The 19,601-nt window shown below is 39.4% G+C and overlaps 1 protein-coding gene across 2 annotated transcripts in view; it reads left to right on the top strand.

Moving 5' to 3' along the window:
* PEX14 (peroxisomal biogenesis factor 14) overlaps positions 1 to 19,601 on the top strand; it is a 64,166-nt gene that overhangs the window by 31,835 nt on the left and 12,730 nt on the right. For both annotated transcript variants that reach the window (XM_085080165.1, XM_085080164.1), the window contains exons 3-4: positions 704 to 788; positions 19,059 to 19,181. In XM_085080165.1, the coding sequence (XP_084936291.1) occupies positions 704 to 788; positions 19,059 to 19,181 (208 nt within the window). The remainder of the gene's footprint in view (positions 1 to 703; positions 789 to 19,058; positions 19,182 to 19,601) is intronic.

Below are 19,601 nucleotides of genomic sequence, written 5' to 3'. Positions count from 1 at the left end.
GGCAAAGTGCTCTGTTTAGGTGCTTTCATACCTTAAAGAAGAATGTAGAAGTCAGTCTGTAGACAAAAGTAATCTGTTGCTTTTGCTGGTGTGGAATATAAATTTAACTATTTGCCTACCCATTTGTGTCATTCAAAGTGACTTTTTTGATATTTTGTTATGTAATACAAAACATGTGAAGTCTCTTCTAGTCATGAGAAGCTGAGTTTTATGTATTGCTTTCAGTAAATTAGAATGATGGCAGAAAAGGCCTTAATCTCTTAGAATCTGCAGGGAGCTTTAAGTCAGATAGAAAGGAAGCATTCTTACAGTAAGCCAGCTGTTACAGATCATGTGCATTGACTCAAGGTTGGCTTTAATTGTAGGAGACAACTTAGGTAAGAAGATTACAATATAAATAACAGAAACACCTAAGAATCTTAATGGAGTCTTTTGTACAGGTAGAGCTGCTCCAAGAATAATTCAACAAGAAACTTCTAGGTTAAAACACCATAATTGTGCTGTCTGTTTCGAGTTAAGCCACCAGCTCTGATACTTGTTGAACCATTTCTGAAAGTTGGTGTTGGCTCCAGACCATCTCCATGTGATGGGTGTGATGCCTTACCTTGCAGTACAGAATGCCTAAATGTAAAATGGGGATTTGATCATACTTAACTTGGATCTTTTCTCTCTTCTTTTTCTCCAATCCTCATACCCGTCTCAGATTGTGACAGCAGTGAAATTTTTACAGAATCCACGGGTCCGCCAAAGTCCTCTCGCAACCAGAAGAGCATTCCTGAAGAAAAAAGGTATGAACTCCTATGGTTGTGATCTCAGTGATAATGAGGGGCCTTGAGTAAGTGTAAAGCCAGATTGTGTTGCTGTGGAATATTAGACGTTATGGACAAAGCAATTAGTCTGTCTCAAAAAAAGATCTGAAGTTTATAAGAAATATCAGTCTCTTTTCTTCCCAACTGACGAGCACAATATTTGCACCAGATGTGGAACTGTAGAATACAAAAGACACATGGGAAGTTTTTGGGTTAACTGTTATCAACTGTTATCAGATCTTTTCTGCAATGAGGACAGTTCAGAATTGTGGACTAGTTGATCAGTTCAAACCTTACTGACACTGGCTTTAGAATGGCCAGTCTCTGGGTGAAAAGGTCAAATCTTTCCGAAGAGAGCCAGAGAGAGGCAAAGAACTTGGTGAAAGTAAACAAGGTCAGGTTAAGGTCAAGCTTGGGGTCAACCTGACTTTCAGGCTGAAATGCTAAACTAGTGACTGAGTTTAGCCCTTTTCTATAGCAGGGATAGAACAGATCCTGACAAATCCTATATCGTCTTAGGCAGATGGAGCATACTTTGGCCATTGCTTACAGAGAATTTATTTTACTTTCTGACTCATAGTGGAACTATCTTTTGTTCCTTTTTAATTTCTGAAGTTTTTATTACCGAACTTGCAGTGCATTTCAGGTGAGGTTCACTCCCTATTTTGCTACAGTCTTGGGACCATATTGCTTACATCTTACCACGAAATGTAAATAACAACAGTTTTAACTTGAAGTTAATTACAACTACTGTGGAGCACTTAAGCTGTTGGAATGATACTGAAAATACAAACTCCAAACTTCAGAGGGGGGTGACCCACATATACATTGAAGTCATAAGTACTTCAAGGTACAGCAACTTCTAGAGCTGAAGATCATGAGCTTTGAAAAGTAGGGAAGCCTATTAAATACATATTTTTCTGTTTGGAGTTACGAACTGCTTATTGAGATGCCTGAGACCTGAAGTCAAGAGATGGAGAGTTAAGTATATGCACCACTTCGCTCATCTTGAATAGCAGAGGACCTAGAAGGGAATGGCAGCCTTGCGTTTTGGCAATGATGTCATGACAAGTGGTTCATGGGCACATAATTTTGAGTGTGATCCTCTCCCTGCTTGTCCTAGGGCCAATTAAGAGGACATTCCAATCACATAGGTATGTTGCTTGCCCTGCCCTGCCATCAGGATGACATTAAAATTTGGAGCCTCTTGGTCGCTGCGCGCCATGAGTTTTTCCTTGAAATGTGTGGACCTACGGGGAGTAATTAATCATAAAAGCTTGGGGATTTCAACTCTATCATCGAAGCAATGAAGCAAGGGAAAGCTGAGCCTAAAAGCTGTGCTGATTACCCGGGGTAACCCGATACAAAATCTATTGTTGCTGAGAGATCCTTAGCCCCCAGTATATCGTGCAATATTATAACTGCCTGATCTTCTTCTGTGCTGACAATGACCAGTTATTCCTCATTTTCTCTCTCAACAGAGCTGGGTTAGAATTTCATTTGCAGAAGGTATTTAGAGCAATTTAGAGACAAATGTCTCTGGTGTTTGCTCTGCACTTCCCCACCGCAGGCTTCGCTGAACAGTTTTTCGTATCAGGAGCTCCATCTAATCTGTTTAATTTTAATAAATCCCTGACTGGGAGAAGAGGAAGGGTGGGGAGATGGAGGCAGAGAGAAACTGTGGCCCAACTAATACTTCTTATGAATTACTTGCTTAATAATTACTAAAGAGCAGAAATGGTTTGGTAGAACTGTTTGTTTGTTCCTTTTTGTTAATTAGCCCTCCTTCCCTTTGTGCTAATTGTGTTTTTTTTATAACTTAACAATAGGAGATAGGAAGGAGCAGGGTTCAGTAGTGCCTGTACCCAGCAATCACTGGAAATACGTCCATATGGAATCTCTCCTGTGTTTGGTGCTGGTGTGGTACCTATGTGGTCTAGCAGATGGAGGCAATTATTCTTGAAACATAGATGTCATAGCTGGTTTAGTCCTGAGTTTGGTTACAGGGTTTGGTAGGCTGTTCCCCCTCTTCTCTGATATACAGTCCCTGTCATCCCAATAGTAATGTTTATCCCCAGTTGAGGCTGTCAGGTGGAGAAGTCTTTGTTGCCAGTTGAAAAAGGCCCTCCAAGCCTGGCTTTGCTTAGGAATATTTGCTTCCGAGACTTGCAGAGGTGGTTCTGCCTAGAATTACAAATTTTTCTTCTTTTTCTATAAGTGTCTCCTTCCTAAAAAAAGGCCAATCAAATTTTATGTCCTTTTAGTATTATTTAATACTTAGCATAGGAGCTGGATATGGTTTAATATATTTTAGTGAGATGAAAAATGAAAGTTTGTGCAAGATCATCAGTTGGACTAGGTTTGGTGAAACAGCAGTTGTAGAGGCTGAAATCAGGAGTTCCTGGTTCTGTGCAGGTCAAGGGGTGCTGAACTGGTCTTCTCTGGCACATGGGGTGATACAGTGTTGATGACAGTTGGGAGAGTGAGGGTGTCCTGGATTTGTAAAAGGGCTTTCAGAAGTCAGATGAGATTTCTCTGTTGTCTTAAGCACTTTTAAACTCCCATATACAGAGGCATTAATGAGAAACATGAAGTTATTAGAATCATTTATCATTTTCTTTGAAGCTTACACTGGCATTTTGTGTAATTTATGACATTTCCTCCTTTTTATCATGAACTTCTTCAGATGAAGGGAAAAACAGCTGTTTCCCCTCAGAGTATCTCAAAGAAAAGAAAAGAAAAAAAGATGCTGTTTGTTTTTTGTCCAACTCGCTGATTCTGCTGATGACATGCCACAGAATCAGCGGCGCCTTGGGAGTAATTAGACAGCATGTGGGGCTTAAACCCTTGTGGAAATGTGTCTGTCATTTAACTGTTGTGCCTCAGATGTCCTGTACTGCTCAGTTACCCAGCCAGTAACTCATGTGGCTTGGTAATTTTGTGTACTCTGAACCTCTTAAGTTCTGGTTAGACAGAGAAAGGCCGTGGAAATGCACTGTACATGGGAAGCTCTGTTTTCAGGGTGCTGGGGTTTTGGGGCAGAGAAGGGGAAAACTGCTACGTTACAGACTTGTTGTGTCATCTTGGATGATGAACTCAGTTTTCTGAGTTGCTTTTTCTCTTCATCTGTAAAACAAGTACAGTAAGGCCTTCCCAGAGTGGGATTATAGGAACAGATGAAAGCATATGAAGAGCTCAGAAATAATAGTGATGGAAGAGCAGAGGTGTATTAGAGCAAGGTAATGTATAATTGCTGAGTTATGTTGGGAAAATGTCCACTCAGAAGGTTTATTGCAGTGCATCAGAGTTCCAGAAAAATTTTCCAGTGTCAAGATGCCAGACTGGTGATTTCTGAAGGGATGAAAAAATTATTTAATTCCACGTGCCCTTCCCAGTCAGAGCTCAAAGACACTTGATCCCCTGGAAACAAATGCCATCAGCCCCAGAATCTCCAGAAGAAAACTGACTTAATTTTCTTCCTCTTTCTGTAGTCTGCATTCTTGGAAGTTGAACCCATCTTTTCTCCTTTGCCAAAGAAACTCAAGTGAATCACCTTCAGGACCTGAGGGAAGGGGGCACAGCCCACTGCTGGAGGGCTTAAAAAAAGCAAATTCTTCAGCAGATTTCAATTTAACCCTCTTTTATTACTTTTCTTTTTTTTTTTTTTTTAATTTAAGTCCATTTCATGAGGCAGTTTGCATGTCCTTGAATGGAATCTCGTTACCATGAAAGCTTTTTTAGCATTGATTTCATAACAGTCTTAATTTAATAGTGCCGTCATTACTGAGAAGCTCGGAGAGTGAGGCCCCAGCTTTCCAGGTCACTGACCTTTTAATTACAAACCTTGTTCTGATGGCCAGGTTATCGACTGGACAGCTCCCAGCTCCTGCCCCCAACATGAAGATGAAAATAACTGCCTTTCCTCCCCCACTTCCAGAAAAGGGAGGAAAAGAAAAGTAACCTCTTGTGTTTCCAAAATTAATTTTCTCCTTCAGCTTTACTTTGTAATTAATTCTTTAACATGTCTCAGGGAAACTCAAACAGTTTTTACAAAGGCTCTTCTTGAGAAGAAAATACAATGCAAACCAATAGAGTTCAGTGCCAACTCAGATGGAAAAATAGAGTTAGTCACCTATGGTTACTAACCATAAAAAATAGGTATTTGTAAAAAAATACAATACGTAGGTATTTTGACACCCTTTAACCTATCATGTCAAAATACCTACTTAAGCCAAATTGCTCTGGCCCTCCAAATCTTATGCTTTTCTAGAAAGTACCGTGGTTGATACACAAATATGGGATTAGACTGTAAGCGTTGACTGTTCAAGGAATGCTTGGTGAAGTTTGCAGCAGGTGTTCAAGTATCAAAACCAAGACTAACATCTACAGAAATGACTGTAGATGCTGAATGGAAGTCAGCACATTCTGCATTTTCATGCTTTTCATTTCCTGATCTTGGAGCACCTTGTACCCATTAACTATGGAAACTTTGCAGCTAGTTGCACAGAGCATGTTTGATGGTGTTTATAGGGTTATCTATCATTATCAAAATCATTCTGTGATCTAGATCTCACTAAAAAGCATCCACCTCTGAGGCAGAGGACAGCAGCTGCTTAATATCACTACGTGATTTTTAGGAAAGGAAATGAAGAATACTTTATCTAAGTGATCTTGCAGAGGGAGCTTCAGGGATAGAGAATGTAATTACTGAGTAGAAAATTTACTAAGATTCTTGAAAAGCACTATGGGGTATTTAATTACTAAAGATGGTTGGGCCTCTGTTTATGACTGTGCAAGACAACTAATGTGCCTTGTAATATTTTGCTAGGTTAAGGAAAAATATGTCCTACACCTGTCATGCAACCAGTTTGTTCTTTAGGTGCCTCCCATCCGAGCTTTGGCTCTACACAGCCCTGAGTAAATGGGGAAATGTGATTGTCTCCCAAAGAGCTTATTAGGGACCTGAAGACTGAAGAGTGAGAGAATGAAAGCTTTCATTGCTAACAAACTCAAACCAGTTCCTATCTAAATCAACGTTAGTGGTAGTCACATCCATTTGTGGCACTCTGCTCTGTTGGCCCAGTGCTGATAATGTTCAACACGCAGGTAAGATTTCCACTGCTGGAGTATCGTAACGCAGAAGAACAGATGTGCTCGTGATCCAGAAATTAGTTCCACCTTTCTATGTTTTGTATTAGTTACCTTCTTTTTTCTTCTGAAAATGATTGAGAATCACTATCCATCTGCTGAGAAGGAGATGTCTCTCTGTCCTGCCACTCTTTCGTACACAGATCTGTCATGTGCTGTTCAGTACCAGCCCATTCATCATGCTGATGCTTTTCCCCCATCAGTTTTACCACTGTTTGTGATGTCGGAACTTCACGGATTTTCTTGGTTTCTTTGGTGACAAGAAACATACAGTAGTGCTAACAAAATGGGATAAACTGCTCAGCCTTAGGACATCCTGGGAAGCAGATATGGCGCCTCTTTGGAGTTGCCAGAGTTTTGGGAAGAATATAGTTGATGAAACCCTTCACTATCATTCCTCAAGATTTGAAGGGAGGTTTGGAAAAACTACTCTGCTGAGTCTCTACACACATGGAGAAATCAGTTTGTTGCTCATCTTTGACTCTTGTCCCAGTTACTAGCCTTTCATGAGAGGGCAGAAAACCACCTGACATCAGGTTAGACATAACTACCCATGTGATGCAGTGTGCAAAGGAAGCCAATTCTTTCTTTTTCCTACGTGTTAATATTTGTAATATTAAGGAAAGTGTTGTTTGATAGAAACTCTACAAGTGAGTTTCTTATTTTAGAAGGACATTGTCCTTGTGTACATTTCACTGTTTTATAAGGCTTGGTTTTTGTTACTCAGTGGTATCTAGAAAGTAAGTTGAACAATACATTTCTATCCCACTGAAAATTCTGGGATTTGGAAATTTGCTTATATTTGAAATAGGGATCAACATTTAAAATCACACGAAAAAAATATTATAGACCTATCTGATCACTCTGGAGTCTGATCAATATGAAGATATTAACAGAATAGTATAATAAGTACCATAATATTACAGTGAAAATATTTGGAAAATTGCATTCTTAATTGTTATGAAATCATTACTTTTTTCCAGAACATTTTGGGTTTTTTTTAAGAAACATTTTCTGTACGGAAAAACTGTGTTCTAGAAGTTTGTCAGTGAGTTGTACTTGGAAGGAAAAAATTCATTCATAGAAGTGCTTTTCAGTGGCAGGAAAATATATAATTGTTGTTACCGGATAGTTCCAACAAGGTTGTCATCTTACAAGATCATTTTAAAGGGCTTTGATACAAGATCTGCTATTTAATATTAAAACTGTGAAAATCACAGTGACTTTTTCTTTGGTTTCCATGTGAAGTGTTAACAAGGTGTATCACAAGAGGCATCCTTTGATGTTTAAGGATGTTGTGAACATCAAGGGATCAACTCTCAAATTTTACATCCTCCAAATGCCTATATGTGTGTTCTGTAACAGAAGATACAAGTCACATTAGAGGCGATATTATTCCTCTCCAACCAGACACAACCTACAGTGATCTTGAACCATTTAGATCTATACTCCATAGAACAAGAGAAGTGATTCATTTAGAGTATATTGGGTAAACAGTCTACTACATCTCCTGTTTGTCTTGGGCCCCAGAAATTCCTCGTGATTTCACTGAAGAATCCAGAATCACCTTTGCCATGTTTTTGAAGCTTGAAAATTATTGATAAATTGGAACAGACTAGTTTGATGCTTAGGAAATTGTGCATGCTGCAAAATGCTGTTTGTGAGCTTAATTTTAACAAATAATTGGAATGTCATGGGTTTAATGATGTCTCTCGACTTGGCTATCTGACAGTAACTATGTAATGTAAAAGAGCCATTAAAAATGGCTTTGCAAAATTAACTCCTGTTGCTCATCGAGTGTATTTTGAGTCGTATCTGCCTTGTTTACTGACAAAGTAATGCTTCCCATTCCTGGTAGCATTGAAAAAACAATATGATTAGAGCAGAGTGTACTGAAGTCTATCCTAGAAGATAATGCTAAAATAGCCAGTTATATTCCAAATCCTGAAACTGTTAGCCTTAGTGATGAGCAAAAAAGATCCAACCCCTAAGTCTGACTTGTAAATTTAGATATTTGTTTATCATGTTTTTGAGTGAAAGTAAATGCCAAGTGCCGAGAGAAAGTCACTTCTGTAGTTAAAATCTAAGAGCAGGCATGGGAGATCTGAGACATGACTGCTTCCTTGGCTTTGGGTAAATTTCTTATTTGCAGCTTGCCCATCTGTAAAATGGGGTTAATTACCACTTTTGCCTTATTGACTCAGTAAGATTTATGTTAGCTGTGTTCGTAAACTGCTCTGATATGCTTGTTTCTTGGTGCTGCAGCATGTGATTTTTGAAGTTACTGGAGTAAAAGCCACGCTTTCAGAGAGATTGAGAGTTTACTTCCATCAGCTATGTATGGGAGGGGAAAGCTGCAAACTTTAGAATGTCAGAATGTCAAGGCTCAAGTAGATTGCGTGCAATCCTAATCCAGCCCTGCAGCTTTGACCTTTGAAGAAAGATTCACCTTGAGACAGCTGAAGAAATCTATGTATGTTTGTATAAAAATACTTCTGTGGCAGAAGGAATTTTTTTCATGGTCACCCAGCCCAGGGTTTCCCCACAGTCTTCCTGGAGCAAGTAAAGAAATTCAGCTCCTGATCTGCTCTGAGAATGAACCCAGTATTCTAAGTCTAAAGAGACAGCCTTCCCTCTTGAGGCTAAAACAAGGAGTGTAATTAGAATAATCAGTAGTGTCTTTCCACTGAAATCCATCTCAGACCTAATGATACTTTCCTGCTAGGAAAGATAAAATAAGTTCCTGTGTGAGATAATTCTCTAGGATCTCTTCGACAACATTTCTGTTCTGTGTAAAATTATGTCTTGGGTACCTGTGAACATGAAATTCTACAGTTTGCTTTTCTGCTGCATGCTGTTCGCTCTTAATTTTAGTCTGGAGTGCAATCATTCTTTCCTTAACTGAGAGGTTAATTTAGTTTTTGGTTCTTTCCTTGCTTTTCTTTCTTCTGGAGCCTAGTCCAGGTGACTCCACTCCCCCAGGAGCAGAGCAGAGAATTCATTCTCATGAAACCTGAGGCGCTCTGAAGTAAAAGCTGTTGACTTTGTCATACCGTGCAAATGTGCATTGCTTTTAGCAAGACAATAAAGGGTAAATGGGGTGATCTCTGCTCCTGTGGAGAGGTCAGGTGGTTACATTACACAATCTTCTAGAGCATCTTGCAGCAAATACATGGGTTATATTAAAAGTTGCAATCATATCATTTTTTAAAAGTAAATTGCTGACCTTATGCAGTGGAATCAGCTTTATTGAATTTCGCCAAAAATGCGTTTATAATCCCCCCACCCCTGCATACACATGATATTCATGTCCTTGCTGCCCATGTGGAAATGTCCCTTTTTACAGTGATAAAATTAAATTTGTCTTTGTCTCTGCCTTGCCTCACCTTTTAAGATTCCATCCTTTGAGACACCAGTGGATATCCATATGAGAGAATGAAGATGGGCAATATCCCTGCATGGCTGGCTGGTTGATTGTGAGCCAACTACCACGGAACAAATAAATAAGCTTTTCACATTTAGAGGACAAATAAAGCTGAGGACAGGTGTAATATGGATATTTTTCTGGCAGTATCGTGGCCTTAGTGTAGGTAAGAATTTATTTTGACTTAGAAGTGCCTACACTTTGCTTCTGGATTTTTAGTAATTGCCATGCAATATGAAATGTAAAATTCACTAATAGTTATTGTGCTACTCACAGTAGTTACATGTGTGTTACATGCCCTCCTTCAGTAATAGCTAATCATAAAAGTCTTTGGGCTTTGGCCACCTACTGCCTCCTTCCTGAATTCACTTTAGAAAAAGGTGTTTCGCAGCATGCTCAAGAATTTAACACACCTATATCCCATATTTCTATGCCACTTTGCATCTTCAAAGTACTCTACAAATATTAGCTGACTAAGCTTGTGATACCTTTTGTGAAATGGCAAGATTATAGGATTAATTTAAGGCACATCTGATTAAATTTTTTCTTCTTCATTAGACCATTACATTCTTGAAACAGTTTGCAAACTCCACATTATAGTGGGAAACAGAGGAAATACCATTCCCATTTTAGATGGGGACACTGAGGCAGATGTATTAACAGTTAGATATGAGATAATTCTGACTGCCAGCCATAGATCTATAAATAAAACCATACTGTGCCATACTGTCAATTTGATGTACTGTTGGGTAGCATTGTCAGTAAAATTACTTAAAACATTTTAATGTTTATCCACCATTCCTATTTCCATGTGTTTTTCCATACATACTTCCATGTATTTTTACATTTTCTTAAAACATGCAGCTGTGAGTTCTCTATGCTCCCCATAGCAACTTCCTGACAGAGCGAGTGTCCAGTATGCCCTGTCACACTGTGTTCAGTGTGTGTTCTTCAAACACTCAAACTTAATTTATAGACACTATATATGACTTTTCCTGTGATAAGTCTACACAAATGGGTTTGTTTTGTTCCTTTCTAAAGTTTAAAGTAAAAAAAAGAAATAAATAGCATTGAGGAAAGTTGCTCTTTGCATTTCAGTTCATCTTAGTCTGTGGAGGCTACTCTGTGACTGCTTTTGTCTAAGGTAGAAAATAGCCAGGTGCTCTTGTTAGTGTGTTTTGTGCAATCAGTAATTCCAGAGTAATGCAAGGAACTGGAAATGGTGCATCAGGACAGACTTTCCCATTCTTTTTTATAAAACTGCATCATCCTTCAGATATTCTGAAAAATCTGGTTAACGAATTTCTTACAGTGGCTTGAAATTGTTATTCTTTTGCACGATTCCTTTCTTTTGTATGCCGAGTTGGACAGAAAGAATGGCAGGTTCTAGAACTGCAGGCCAGCCCAGTCCAGCAGTCCCAGACCAGCAGTGACTGATCTGGAGTTCCACATTAGGGCCAGGCTTGGGGTCAGATCTAATACAGATGATGTTCAGGCCTGGGGAGTCTTTGCTGCTGTAACAAGGGAGTTGGAGTTACAGATGACTGGTTGACTGCAATTCCCCCCTGGCAAGCTCCTTCTGGATCAGCACTGGAATTCTTGTGACATGTTGGTTCAAGTTGTTGGAAATACAATTTAAAATTGGTGTTCCAAAAGTAGATCAAAACCAAACCTCCTGTACTGACAGTGTTTTACCTTACTCAAATTTGAGACCACCTCTGGCTTTCCCTTTAGAAGCTCCTAAAGATAGCATCACAGATCAGAGTAGCCAAAGGCTAATAGTTTTGTTAGTATTGTTCAACAAGCTGCTTAACAAAATATATTTTGTTCACGCAAAGTAAATGGATCTGAAGAACAAATGTTTTCTGTCACTGCTGCTATTAAAATCTGTGGTAAGCTTTATAAGCTATGGTGGTGCGTGGGTTTCTTAAGGTCTGTATACCAAACTGTCCTGCTTTTGGAAATGAACATGTAGAAGAAATTAATATCCTTTCATCCTTACAGAATATTTCTTGTTGTAGTCCCCAGTTTAATAAAAAGGAAATTCTATAGGCCTGGTTTGTACTCTGGGTAAGTTGCTTCAATTCTGTGTGCATGGTTTTTCTTTGCAGCCTGTCTTTCCTTCACACAGACTGTTGGATGCTTTGGATCTGACTGCCTTCTGTGGTCTGCACAGTACCTGGCACCATACCTGCCCAGTGAAAGCCTTTTGGGGTCTCTGAGGAGTATTATGATACAAATAATGAGGATCAGGTACCATCACTGTGAGACTTGTATTCTGCAGGAGTAGCAGCAAGAATTTGCAGCTCACAGGTTGGATGCACTTGGAAACTTACCCATTTAGTTTATCTAATGCTTGTTTTCTCTGAATGCTTCTTCTTATTTCTAGGGAGATTTTCAGTTGTGGTAACAAGTCATGACAGCACTATGGTTACTGGGCTAGTGTCCCTTCCATTAGCTTTTGCAGTTGTTCCTTGAATTCTCCTCTTAGTGCCTTGACCCCTCAAATGTATAGTTTAGTATTAGGAACTTTTACTAAAGGTTTCCTTTTCCTTTTCCTTTCCCTTTCCCTTTCCCTTTCCCTTTCCCTTTCCCTTTCCCTTTCCCTTTCCCTTTCCCTTTCCCTTTCCCTTTCCCTTTCCCTTTCCCTTTCCCTTTCCTTCTATCTTTCTTATATGGAACATAGATAACATACTTCATTTAAGCAAGGAGCTTACTTTACATTAGAAGAGGAAGACCTGACCTCTCTTACTGCAAATAAAACTGTATTTTCCCTGCCTTGAAACTACCAGTGAAATGTATTTTGGACTGACTTACAATGCTGTGATTTATGCTGTGGTATGCTTTGTGATATTACAATGTCCTTTTGCCTTTGTATTTGATTTTTTCCCCTCTGATAAATTTTAGTGGGTATTTACCCAAAATGCCTGTAAGAGAGTGAGGCATTCTCCCTGCTGTTTGCTGCCTCAGAGAAGGAATCCCAGGCTTTTTTTCCCCTCCCATCAATCTTAACTGCAATTTTTTTCCCGTCTCTTTCCTCCTTGTTTTGAAATAGTATTAACATGGGAGATACTTTTAAATAGAAAACTGGAAGAAAACATGTTTCTCATTCATGTGCATACACGTGTTACATACAAATGTGAATGAGTGACCGGAAGCACCTTTTTCATTTTCCATTTTGAACTTCTCGTATATATATAACAGAGGAGAAAAGTTGTGGTACTTGTTTCACTTTTTCTATTCCAAGACATGATAAGCAAGTCACTTGCCCTTTTTTATTCAGCATGAAAATACTTTGATCCAGTTTTCTGAAGACAATAGTAATTTCATAAGAATATTTAATCAGTAGAAAATAGGGAGGATTTCGTTTGTTTGTTTAGTATTTAACCAAGTGAATAAGGCAGATTAGGGGAAGGGGGGACACTGGACCCATAAACAAGGTGATATATAATATTTTTTTTCGTTCTCCTTTTAAATAAATACCGATCAGCTTTATGTTCAGAGACAATAGGAGCCGTTGGCTTAAATTTGCAGTTTACTGTATTTATGGCTGTAATATCAAGGTGCTGCCGTCGTAATTTCATGCCCCAATGAGAAGAGCAAGGTCGAAGCAAATGCTTCCATCGGCATCTGCTAACACACTAACTCATAAACAAGGCCCGGCTGGATCAGGTGGCACGGAATAATACAGGCTAATGAAATACAGCACAGCTTTCCATTACTGTTAGTTTTTACAGTGTCGTCATTACGTGTAATTTATGTTTAAAAAATTCAATTTTATACAAGGCTCTGGGAAATAGGGGTCTGCAGGTCACCCGACGACTTTTAACGGCTCTGAGAGTCCTTATTGCACTCTACTGTTCCAACAAAATGTTAATAATAAATAATAAAAAAAATACTCTTTTACTTTTTCTCTGGTTTGCGTATCTTGGTCTGTCTTTTTAATTACAAGTGGCTGAGGAGAGTTTGGGGCTGTAGATGATGTCAGGAGTTATCCCCTTTGCTGATGCTCCCAGAGGGGGGTTACTATATGCTTGCTTTTCTTTTGTCTGTCTATCAATCACCCAGGATCAGTAAATGGCGTAAACACAGCTGAGGAGAGGGAGATACTTAACAACCTCTCTCCCAAACCCTCACCCTCTGACATTGCCCTCCTCTCCTCCATTACACTCCATTTTATTATAGACTCCAAAAAGCTTAGCCAGGAAGAGAAACTGCTGCTGTATTTATTTATTTATTTATTTATTTATACTTGTTATGCCAAAATACTTTTTATTTTAACCTTTTCTTTCCTGGCTGACTCAGTGTGTAATTCCTAGCATTGTTCTGTTGGTCTGATTTTCCTTCCTTATTTTAGTGCTGTGCAGCTGAGGTTAGAGCACCCTTATCAGTTCTGATTGCTGCTTAGTCACCCTGATGGGTTAAAGTGTATCATGTTTCTGAAAGATTGCACTTGCATAATTAACAGTCTCGTAGATGAATAGAGCTGTAAGAATTCAAAGCCCTTTCAGCAACTTTTGAAATTACTTTTATTTCTGCATTTTTCAGCCTGACAGTTGAGACCAGTCCATGTGCCTTTGATGTGTGGGTTCCTTTACTAAAGTTTGAGCTGGAAGTGCAGCAGAAGGATGTTTACATTCAATTGCAGTGTCTCAGTGTAAATCAAGGGAAAAAAATGAGAGTGGTGTTTCTGAAACCTTAGGTTTTATTAAAATGTTGGGTTGGGTTCAGCCTCGTGAATGACCATGTGTGAAAGAAAGTGGATCAGGAGACGCTGCCTTTTTGACCTTTTTGAAATACATTCAGCTAAGCGTAGAGTACAATGTAGGAGACATATTTGATAGCAGTCACCCAGCACTGCATGTAACTGACTGAACAGGTGGAATCATTAGTCTGGATCAGATCCCAGAAGGATTTTATGATGATTCTTTTCAAATGTGGCCATGTTCTTTCTGAGCAGAGTTGACTCAGTGGCTTCCAGGAACAAAAGTGTAATGTCATTTCAGGGTGCTGATCAGTAGATCTTCCTTTTAGTCATACCAGGCACTAACTTCAGGTGGTCACGTTGTAGCTAAAGTAGTTGTCCTGTCCTGTTTTGTTTTCTCTTTAATAGAAAGCATGGGGGAAAAAAACAAGAGCTGCTGCCTCCTGCCCCACACCCTCTCCTGCCTTTTGTCCCTGCTGAAGGGTGGATGTGGGGATTGCTCCAGGGTGGTCTTTTAGAGTGGTGATAAAGCTGGCTTTGGAAACCCACAAAGGAACTGAATTCTTTCCACCACCTTTCCTTATTATGGCAGAATTCTTAATTTCACCTAAGCAGAAATGTTCTCCCCAAAACTGATGTACCCTTCAGGTTGTGAAAATCTTGTGTGAATTACTGGACTGAGCAGTGCAAGGAGGAATATAATGAAGAAAAATATATTTTCAGTGCACTGGATGGGAAAAGAGTTGTCACTTACATGTCAGTGCCTGTGTCAGAAGAAGAAAAAACAGTGGCTCATCTAGCTAAGTTCATGGAAGGGTTTTACATTGCAATTATTGCTGCTGTGTTTTGTCAGAAAACATGTAAAACTCTTATCTCCTGAGTTTTATTTTCTGGCTTCCAGAGGTTCAGTTCTGACCTTGGAGCACTTCTCATATCTGTATGTCTCACTTCTTCATCATCTGTGAAACATGGGTACCAGTAAGTACTCCCCTACTTCAGAGTGGTCATAAGAGGAACAGTATTTTGATGCACATGAGGTCCTTGAATAGTAATAGATATTATAAAGGGACATAAACAGACAGTCAGTCTTAAAAGTTCTTGTACAAACGAGTTCTTTATACAACACCTGAGGTACAGGCACCAAGAAATGCTTGTGACAACCCATTTCATTCTCTGATTTGCTCTGTTTCTGTGTTTGACTACAATTTGCAGAGGCTGAGTGATGCCTGCAAACTGAGTGGCAGCAGTGACAATCAAAAAAGAGGGTCAGCAAGAGCCTTTGAGTGCAAAACAATCGTGGGTGCTGGATTATTCAAATCAACACCCCAAAGCCTGAGAAGGAATTTTTAAAGCTTTGTGAAAATTACGACTAATTCTTTGCAATGGTTGTGGTGCTGTAGAGAAGTGAAATGGTGGCTGGGGGAAGGGAACAGGTTTGCATTCTGAGGGGCTCTGAAGACAGTTTCCGTGCATCCTTCTCCTCAGCTCAGTCCTTGCTCAGTATCCTCTGCGGTTAGATTATTCCTTGCAGATAGCAATCAACTGGAAGGAAGTGTGTGTCTAATTTGCATGAGATTATTTAAAACAAAAAAAAGGTCTGCATTAGTCAGGGTGATGGTAAACAACGCAAAGAGATGCCTTTTATAATATAGCCGTGGCTCAGCTTTCAAAGCCAAATATAATTCACTTACAATTGGCAGTTTCCTTTATTGTTCCTTTTAACCTTTTGCATTCTGCATGGACTTGATCTTGCTGCAGCCGCAGAACAACGAAAATGTTTGTTTTCCAAAGTGCTGGAAAGTGGATTTAGAGCAATTCCACTGTTAAACAGGTGATTTTCTTGAGATACCTATTTGAGAGTTATACTAGACACAAAGCTCCAGGTTTTGTGGCACTGCTTTTGCATCCAAGGGCAGGGGTATTTTTGGGTTTCCAATTTCCTGCTAAATCAGAACAATGAATGAACATGGATACTTTTTCATGTAGTGCAGTGATAAGACTGTGATAAAGCAAGACGAGATACTGGAACAGATGACACTCAGATCTGGTTTAGAAATTCCCACTTTTGTATGTAATAAAAATATCATGGTTGAATAATTTGGGCATGGAACATTCATGCTTTGTGCATACATGTGTGTAGGTGGTGAATTTGAAAAAAAAGTAATTCAGAAGGGAATTGTGATGAGTTGACTATAATTGCCTGAGCAGAGCCTTAGAATATCTTGTCCATTTTTGTTACTGTGTGTGAGGAATGACCTGCATGATGACAGGTGTATTTCTGAGTGCACAGATGACTTGTCATTACTGAGTGTCCACAGTGCAGACTTACTCCATATATATGCTTAAGGAATCAGCTCCAGGACTCCCTTGATTTTTGGAGGCCAAGATTTCAAGGCCTTAAAAGCATCCTGTCCAGATGAATGAAGATGTTTTCCAAGGTGATAGCAATCCCAGTCTTCTCCTACGATAATTAAGAAGGGATGTAGTTGTGATGGTTTTTGGCTAATGCCACTAGTATCATGGCCAAGACCACTTCACAAGGCAACACTATAGACCAGGGAAATAGTGACAATTCTAGTTTGTACAACTCAAACCAGGAATTGCAATGCAATTCACATCGATCTATCATTCACATCAGCTTTTTCTTCACAGCACAGCAGGGTTTAAATGGAAACAGTGATACTTGTGCCCAGTTGGCAAGATCAGAATGATCCTAGAGGTGCATTTTATCTGCAAAAGTCTTTTGCTTTTTTCTCAGACAGGATGAGAATAGGGTATGGTTAGGAAACAACAGACATTGTTTTCTGCTCTTTTTGCAGAGTGAAGATCCTCCATTATTCTGATGTTTTTAAGTGTTAAATATTATCAGATTTGCATGGAAATAGAACAAAATGCCACATTTGCAGCCAGCAGCTAATGTTATCTCCATCTTTATGAAATCCAGTCGTTGCTGGTGATCTGCAGTGTTGGTTGGCATCTGTTTATGCGTTCCACATTGCATAATTAGTAGCTGGTTACAACAGTTTCTTTCTGATTGGACTTTGCTTTTCAACGTGTATTAGACACCATAAATACTGCTTTTGTGAGTAGAGCAATAGGCTGAGTTGTGTTTATCTGCCTTTTACTACTCTCGCTGCAAGTCTTGTTCCATATTGTTACGTGTGATTTTGTCTTACTATTTGAGCCATGCATCAAATACAAGTCACAGGGGGATTCTGTCAGATTGCAGGACCAAAGATCAGGAACTTCAGATTTCTGATACTGTCTCTTACACTGACAATATTTTGTTGGTAGAGAAGTCACTGAATTTCTCTGAAATGCTCTGTGGAGTAGATGAATAGTGTTTCACAGGAACTCACAGTATCTCACATGCTCACAGAAATAAGAAGATCTGTTAATAGTAATGAAGCCCTTCTGAATACCACTAGCACTGTGTTAGTGCTTATGATATTAAATAACAGTTCTGAGACAGACTTGTGTATTTATTTCTGGCAAGATTGTTTGCGCTACAGATTATTCTGTCTAGACCCCCAGTATGCAGTGAAGTTAAAGATCCTGAAAAAATTTCTTGAAGCTTAGCTAACATGCCCAGTGACCTGACCATTTTCTGTATTCCATTTCTCCGGGATGTTAAAAAGCAAAGTTTTATAAAGGATTAAGTTCAGGAATTTCATCTACCAGCAATGCTTTATGCATCTCGAGCAGGGGTGATGGAGAGAAAATATTCCCCCATTTTTCTCCCAGTGGTGTCCCGTTCATACAATTTTCCTCACTGTGCTCAGTCCCTGCAAGAATCATGTGAGAATCAAGTGATCTCTTGTTTAGATCTGCCTCTAAATCTCTTTCCTTAAATCCATATTCTCACATACCACCTTTCTGAATGTTTTTGCATACATGGAATGTATAGTGAAAGGTCCTGAATCCCTTCATGTGTTCCTCATAGCAGGGACACTGGGTTTTTATGTGCTTCTGTGCAGGAGAGTAACACAACAAATGATATACAGCTGTCCAGGTCCCACTTCATGGTTGCCATCTGAATACTAAATACTATTTCTAGAGGATGTTTTCTCCTGTTGGAAAAAATAATCCAGCTGTGTTTCCTTCTCCACAGATGCTGGTCATCGTGAATCCTTTAGCTGCTTTTCTTTTCCCCCTTGCTGGCCAAATTCTTTCCATATGTTGTGGCTGATTACAGATGGTCATCCTGGCGTTTCCTGATGGCAGAAGTCACTGCAGCAACGTGTACCATGTGTGCATTGTTACTACAGCTCTGTGTGAAATGAAAACCAGGCTGCCCTGGGGCAATCTAATCATGCACCAATGGGCCGGGGCAATGCTCAGCTGAAAGTTTGGGCTTGGCCTTGTTTTGATCTGTTTTGTTATAGTTTTATTTCCTCCTTACATTCTGTGTCCCATTCATACTAATCACAGTCAGTCCTGATTTTTTTTCTTTTTATTTCTGCATTTGTCATAAAATAAAGCAAATTATTCCCGTCTTCGGAAACGATCTAGACTAATTAGTCGTCTAACCCAATAATTAGTTTTTTGTTTCCCTGTCTGTTTTCATGCATTATTGTTAGTTTTTTCCCCTCTTTTTTTTTTTACACCATTACAGATTAAAATGAGCCACATTTGCAGTTGATGGTATCTTTTTTTCGGGGGAAGAATGGAGAATTGCAATAGAAAGCTACTTCAAAAGCAGCAATAAACTCAAGGATAAATTAAGGAAATTGAATGAGCCACATTTGGAAGCAGCGTTGAGGCTAATATTCTGTCGCTTAAGGTTAAATTGCAACAGAGAAAGAGAGAGGGAGACATTCCAGTGAATCCAAAATTGGGGAGGCATTACTGCTCAAGTCAGTGCCAAAATTCTTTGCAGCTTGAAAGGGTTCTGCCTGGCTTGAGAATTTAATTATGCGTGCATCAAGTGGGTAAAGGTGCTAAACTGATTTCATTTCCTCTGCTCCCCCAGGCCTGACAGATGAAGAAATCGACCTGGCTTTCCAGCAGTCGGGCACAAGCACGGATGAGCCACAGTCCCCAGGTCCTTCTGCTCACCCGGTGCCAGCTCAGCCTCCTCACCCCGTGGTGTATAGTAAGTAACACTTTGAAAAATAGCTGGTCCCAATTGCTTTCTGCTGTGATTTCTGCAGCGATTTCACAGATTGCTGTGTCACATCCCAGATTTCAGTTCAACTCATGACACACTTTTTGTCAGAATTGGACACCAAATGTTACTTTGAATGCACTTTGTGGTTGTTGATGCCTGTGACAAGATCATGTTACACCAGGAAAATGATACACAAATAATCACTGTCTACAAATAAACATCATCCATACCAGCCTGAGACACCTTTTGACCTGGAGGTGGACAGTCAATGCAAATTAGATTCTGACACACTGTAAGGACATGAGAAAAGCACTTTGTCAACATGGGACTCAGTCTTCCCATGTAAAACCTGGAAAACTTTTTTCTCTGATCTTAAATAATCTGAGGTGTGACAGCAGAAATTCT

This window comes from Lichenostomus cassidix, chromosome 21 (genome assembly GCF_008360975.1).
Source record: "Lichenostomus cassidix isolate B80296 chromosome 21, HeHo_3.0, whole genome shotgun sequence".
In the NCBI taxonomy this organism is placed as follows: domain Eukaryota; kingdom Metazoa; phylum Chordata; class Aves; order Passeriformes; family Meliphagidae; genus Lichenostomus; species Lichenostomus cassidix.
Note: the sequence above shows the minus strand (reverse complement) of the source record. Positions and strands in the feature narration are given on the sequence as shown.